Raw genomic sequence first — 6,643 nt, forward strand, 5'->3', positions numbered from 1 at the left:
TCGTGGGTACCACTGAGATCGCGTGTTGTAATTGAGGTTTTATAAAACATACACTTTTAGAGGCAGACAAATACTCAGATGTTTCAACTAGAAGTGCAAGCGTCTTTGGTGTTATGATAAGCAACAAGGCTGTGCTACTGAATCATTCATTTAGCACCCACTGAAGATTTTAAAGCATCGGTCGTCCCTGTGTTAAAAAGCTTTCATGAAGATCTTCAGCCTTCCAGTGGTGCTAATTACACTTTTACAGAAGTTCTTTCTCTTGGTCATAAATGAAGTTATAAGGAAGCCATTGGGCAACAAGTATCAACCCATCACAACCCAGCCAGTTGTAACTCTTTGGGCGTTGGCAGAAGTATTTCTAAACTTTAAAAGCAGGCAGGCTGCAAAGAAGCATTTCCACTGATAGCGAGGTGCTGGCGTGGTGACCTAAAAGAGCTGGTGGACAGAGTCAGAAATAGATTACAGGTAGCGGCTGGACAGGTCAGTGGTCTGACAGCAACATTCCTGTACTATTGTTTACCCAGTGTTGTTGTTGCAGTTTTGTACTTTTAAAAGCCAGTCTATATGTATAAAAGCAGGTTGTATAGTAAATCCCGTCATAGCGTCTGATTCCCCTCCAACATGCAGACAAGACATGCGATACAATGGCTGGACTGGTTAGTGGGACCTGATTGGTGGGAAACTTAAAAAAAAGAAAAACAGACAGGCACGGTTATTTATTGATTAATTTACTCTTTTGACAAGGTAAAGCCTCCATGGTAAAGCCTTGTGAGTATGTTCTGTACTGAGATATCATGCAAAGTTATTTAAAGATAGTGTTATCAGTAACACCCCTCTCACACGGCACTGTGTGTGTGTGTGTGTGTGTGTGCTGTTTTGTGAGAATGAGGCTACTTGTGGTCAGTGGACAAACTCTGTCTCAGACAGTCAGATTAGAAACTGATACTTCCTTATTTTCTCTTTCCCGCAGTCACAAGCCGTTCCATCAGACAAAGAGAGAAGCCAAGTTGTCCATCTTGGTATCAGAAGAGTAACAAGCTCTGCTGTCGTTATTAAAGCATAACAGCAGACGTTCGGGGAATGGAAAGGCGAGGTTCCTCTTCAGCAGTGCTGCTCATTCTAGCGGGGCTGTGTGGTGAGTAGCGCAGTTCCACGAGTATTGAGCTGGTTATGCAATCTGTTTTCCAGAAGAAGAAACAAAGCAACAAAATGGCATTTTCAAATCTATTGCTAAAAAATATCTTGGTGAAGTTCTTGGGTCACAACGCTGATGCTGTTCTTGGGATGACGCTGTGCAAAGAGTACTATGCAATAAATATGGGGTCTATAGGTCTCTACTCTGACAGAGTGGCGCAGCTGGAATTTAAAATACTAAAGCATTAAAATAACATTTGCAAACTCATTTGTAAATACTTGGAAGGAGATTTTAAAAAGTGAAACTAAGTTTCTGTTATAAATCATTAATGACATGATCTATGTGTTATAAATTACAAGGGTTGACAGTTTATTCTAATAATAATAATAATAATAATAATAATTGTATAATGAAACCTGATGACATGTGTTATAAGAGCACACGTAAAATAAAATACAATTGTATTAAACAGTTATTGCTTAATAATAATTTTAAACACATTTAGAAATATTTTAGAAATTATTAAACAAAAGTGTGACCTTTCTATTAAATTTTGAAATCCGGCCCTCTCTCCCGTGTTCTTATCATGCGTCTGTTCACAGTTCTTTTGTATTTTCATTGCGTGAAACAGTCTTGCTCTACTTTAACATCCTAAGATCCAGCATCAGATCTCTGAGTAACCAGCAGCACAGTGGAGCAGCATGCTACATGACATTTCATTTAAAAAAGGAACAACAATAAAGGACGATGCTTCTATTAATCAAAACGAACAGCAGATATTCTATCCACCCAGGTGGAAAAATGACTATTTGCGCAGTTTGTACAATGGTAGTCCTCTGAGAAAGCATGATGGTTTTTGGGGTATTATTTATATTATTAACAATGGTATTACTTTCTGTCTTTCTAGGTTCTGTGTGTGGGCAGCAAAGTAAGTGTGTTTTTTATCGTGATTGTTAACATGATTGTTATGAGAAGAGTTTGATTCCTGCCACCAACCCACTTCATACAGTGTATCTGCAGTTGAAACTAATCAGGAACCAACGGTTTATCAATAGCATGGCATCCTCTTTTCACATCCACTATGACAGTAACAAATACTGAACAATGAAATCCTCAATTAAAGGGGTCCGGTAATAATGTTAATAAACCTCACTAGACGTATTACAATGGATTTTACTTCCAGCCTTGTAAACCTACCCTTTCTGACATATTCATCTGAAAGCATGGTTTCAAAAGAGAGTTTTCTTTCACCCAGTGTAGTACCATACATCACATTATAAAATTAAAATAAAGGGTTACTAGAACATGAGTTTCTTTCACATTTGAGACCTTTATAGTGAATGGAATTCCTCAACCGGTAACATGTAGGGAACTGTTTTATAAGCAACAACTCTGAGACTCCTGTCAAAACTCTCCCCCGATCTCCAGACTGCAAATCCTGTTACCAGATGGGCATGGGCGCCATTATTGGGATCGTCACTGGAGACATCATCCTCACCGTCCTCATCGCTCTCTCCGTCTTTTGCTTCGCCACCCGCATCAATGAGAGCCGCCTGGAGGCACTGAAAGGTGAGAGTTGCAGGGAGGGGTTTCAGAACTGTCTTGAAATAGAAGGGCACTGAGAGGGAAGGACTGATGCAGAGAAAGGGTTATGCAGGTTCCCTTAGTGGGGCTCTTTACATAGTTTACACATGATCTACCCTTTGGGCTGTAATAAAGCCAGCACTTAGTGGCTATCCAGCACAGACAGCATGTTGACCGTGGCAACAGCCAATAAGCTTTGCGCGCCTTTATTGTGCCTAAGAAATACCGTCTGGGAATCAAGACTTCTGCTGGGATTGAATTCCATATGGATTGAAACAATTGAATGATAGCAGATAGTGGCTCAGTGGCTTATGTCTTTCCCTGTCATTGTTGTTTAGTGCCCAAGTCCCTCTATCACTACCATGCACAGAGACAGTTTGCAGGTTGTCTGATATTGGTGTGGCAAATGGGTACTGGAAGGAATCACCAGATCAGTTTTTGGGTTTGTTCCCCACCGTGATGCCTTTCTGCCAACGACAGCCTCATACAATTGTAGCTACCTCTGTGCTAGCATTGCCCATTAGTAGAGAACCATTTCCATTGAAGATCATTGGGTATGGTTAGTCTCCTATACAAACACACACATTGTTATGAGGACTGGCATAGTGGGGGAAATACAACTCGGCTCCAGCAGTGAGCCACTTCCTCCTGAAAGAACGATCAACTTTTTCTTCCACTTCATGACCATTGGTCAACTCTGTGTTCTCTGAATACATTTTGCAATGCACCCACTTCCTGTTACACAACACACAGGCAAGCAGAAAAAAATAAATATTTAATGCATAGTATTTCTACAATATAAAAAATCAATACTAAGCAACTAACTTAGCTTTTGCTAACTACTACATCATTATATTACAGAAAACATCCATATAATAAAGCACAGGATTACATTTTAAACCCAGAATGATGTGGTTTACTCAGATGAAAGCTTTAGCCAGAAAAAACAGTGCAGATGCTGTCGCTAGACAGACAGATGTTTTCATCATGCAGTTTTCTGACAGACCTAAAAGCATCGTCTCTGAGTAATAATGAAAGGGTGTTTTTCTATGGCCACTCTGTTTATCCTGACGCTATCTTTCCCACTGGAAAGCTGAGCAGATGAAGTCGGTCGGACAGCCAGGACCAAGGGGAACGAAGAACTCGCACAACTCAAGCTCCTAATTCATTCTGAATCCCCTGTTCTGTCTCTCTTTGACTGTATCCAGACACTAACACTAAACCTTTTCCTTTGCAGGGACAAGTGACATCAAGATGAAAGGAAAGGTGTCCGCAAACACAGAGTCTACATACCAGGTGAGGGCAGCACTGACTTGGGTATTGGGAGGGGTTGGGCAGTGGAGTTGGGTAGTGAAGAGGTTGGGCAGCATTCAGTTGGGTAACAACATTAACAGGCTATAGCTATACTAGGTTACAAAAGCTTTTATAACAAACCTAAGAATGACATGAAACCTTTACATTTGTTACATGTCTTTACAATATTATTTAACATGCTGTTCTTTTTTATATTTGCTAAACCCTTTAACAGTGCATTTAGAAAGAAAAAAATCAACCATTGACTAATTAGTGAGAAGACTAGCCTTAATGAGAGATAGGTGGAGCATATATTCAAGCCAAAATAAACCACACCTTATTCGTCATTAAAGAACCATTTAGTGGAAAGCAAGTATCAATGCAAAGCTTTTGTTATCACAATACAAACCTCAGATACATGCTTAAAATGATCATATAAATAAAATAATCGCAGCGCATCACTAGAGTGCTTGCTTCACGACATTGACTGCTATGACCTCACACTTGATCTGGGTTCTTCGCACACTCGTTTCACACGGAGCTGATCTGTTAATCTAATGTGTTTTTTTTTCTCTGTAGGAGCTTCAAAGACACAAACAAGACATCTACAGTGACCTGAGGCAATGCAGCTAAAAAGGAGAAAAAGTTAATAAATACAATAAGATCAATTTTGCTGCATAATCAATTTTTAGATTTGCCCTGTGCAAGCAACAGGGCTTCCCATGCTCATTTATGGTGCTATCAGGTGGGGTTTTTTTGTGTGATAGAAGGTGGCAAAAAACAAAGCTTGACTTTTGATTTACTGCAATGTTTTACTTGCTCTCTTTAGACTGTGCAGAGCTTGTCTTGAAAGAAGCCCCAAGAGTGAAACTCTCACAGCCATACAATGTACTTTTCTATGCCAATATGAGTAAATACTATGTCTTTAGTGCTTGTATAAACCTGTAAAACTGCTCAGTTTTTTTGTATGGGAAACATTTAAATTAACAATGTATATACACGTTCAATAAATGAACCTCACACGTTGCATTTTACTCATTTTGTAACAAGCTAAGGGGACATGAAGACACTTTTTAAGGAACAGTGGCCCTAGTTCCAGGAGACCAGGACCTATAGAGGCAACTTTACTGTATGTGTGCTATGCAGTGCCTGAAACCAGCCTCTTTGCATTTGATTAATTTTAACACCAAGTCAGCATACCTTAATCTGAATGTTTTATTTCATAATGAGAATCGGTCAGTAAATGTTGCATGCTCCTTTAAGAATCTTTTTAGCTCTTTGCACATACACAGCACAAAGGAATAGGGAGGCTTGTGCTTCCTGTTGCAAAAATTATTTATAAAGCAACACTGTTCCCTTTTTCTTCTGTGAAGACAAATTTCCATTCCCTGTACTCAATCCAAGAGGAACTTGCCAGTCATAAAATAAATATACATATAATAAAACAAATCATCTTTTCCACGTCGTGTTTATATTCCTTATCCCCCAACTATCAAGAACGCAGAACGTGTTGTCTAACCTTGTGGTTCTTCAGTCTGCCTGAGGCAGCAGCAATGGGTTACCTAACCATGTCGTTAATGCCGAATCATAGGAATCCTTTAGGAGACAACTTGAAAAAGTTTAGAGATCAACCAATAGCTGGGAACCAGATGAGCATAGAGGAGACAAATGGTCCTCTCTCATTTGTAAATATCTTCTATACATCAGTTTGATTGTTCAAATGTTTTTATTCCACAGCAGACTGTCTACAGATCACAGATGGGATCCAATATGCCACACTTATCACACAAAATTATTTGCCAGGCAATGATCCCCAGTTTAACTTGTCTATTTCTGCTCGCTCTGCAGCTGCCACTCAAGTATCTATAAATGTACACATGCCTGGTTTTCCTATGTGTCTTGAACTTGAACAAACAGAAGCCAAGTGATTTCACTTCCCCAATATCCTGGAGTTCCAAGGTAGTGTCAAGTCCTCTAACATGATTATTATCACATCACAGAAGCCCTTGTCATCCATACTTATGAACTACAAGACCCGCACAGCAGACACCACCATTGTATACCCTGTTACAGACTGGGGTAAAGAGTATTATGTGGTTACTCCAAACTATGGGGATCTCTCCAAGCTTTTTGCTGTCATGAATTTGGAAAACTCAAACTCTGTTGATGTGTACCTCACAGGGAAAGTGACTTTTAACCAGATAACATACATAAAAGGGAGTAAACTCACAGTCTTTCTTTCCAAGTATGAGAGTGTTCAACTAATGAGCATGGATAACCTTTCAGGCACAAAGATTGTTTCCACTAAACCGGTCGGTGTAATAGCGGGCCACGCGTGTTCCAATCTCAATGTTAGGTGCAACGTTCTCTTTGAGCAACTGCTACCTGTAACCAGGTATTAAGTATAATATAATTTTATTTGATGATTTTTTGTACGATTACATTAATGTTGATTATATTTTCCTACTTTACTAATAAACTAGGTGGATAACCTGTGGGAGAACCTACCCTTGAGCATAGAAGACAACAGATTATCAATCCAAAGCAAAGGATGGAAAGCTGTCATTGAGACCGGTTTTGGATTGGGGGTGACTTTCGACTGGAAGAGCCGAGTGGCAGTCACTGTAC

General features: G+C 39.6%; 1 protein-coding gene across 1 annotated transcript; it reads left to right on the forward strand.

Annotated features, from left to right (window-relative positions):
- The first annotated feature begins 396 nt into the window (after positions 1-396).
- On the forward strand, positions 397-5,464 carry LOC121298856 (transmembrane immune signaling adaptor TYROBP). The gene is made up of 6 exons (XM_041226108.1): positions 397-483; positions 974-1,138; positions 2,046-2,066; positions 2,567-2,707; positions 3,960-4,018; positions 4,595-5,464. Exons 2-6 carry the CDS (start codon positions 1,084-1,086, stop codon positions 4,646-4,648), a joined length of 330 nt encoding a protein of 109 aa, XP_041082042.1. The 5' UTR covers positions 397-483; positions 974-1,083; the 3' UTR covers positions 4,649-5,464.
- Positions 5,465-6,643: the final 1,179 nt, after the last annotated feature.

The sequence above is a fragment of the Polyodon spathula genome, chromosome 24 (assembly GCF_017654505.1).
Source record: "Polyodon spathula isolate WHYD16114869_AA chromosome 24, ASM1765450v1, whole genome shotgun sequence".
NCBI classification, from domain to species: Eukaryota; Metazoa; Chordata; class Actinopteri; order Acipenseriformes; family Polyodontidae; genus Polyodon; species Polyodon spathula.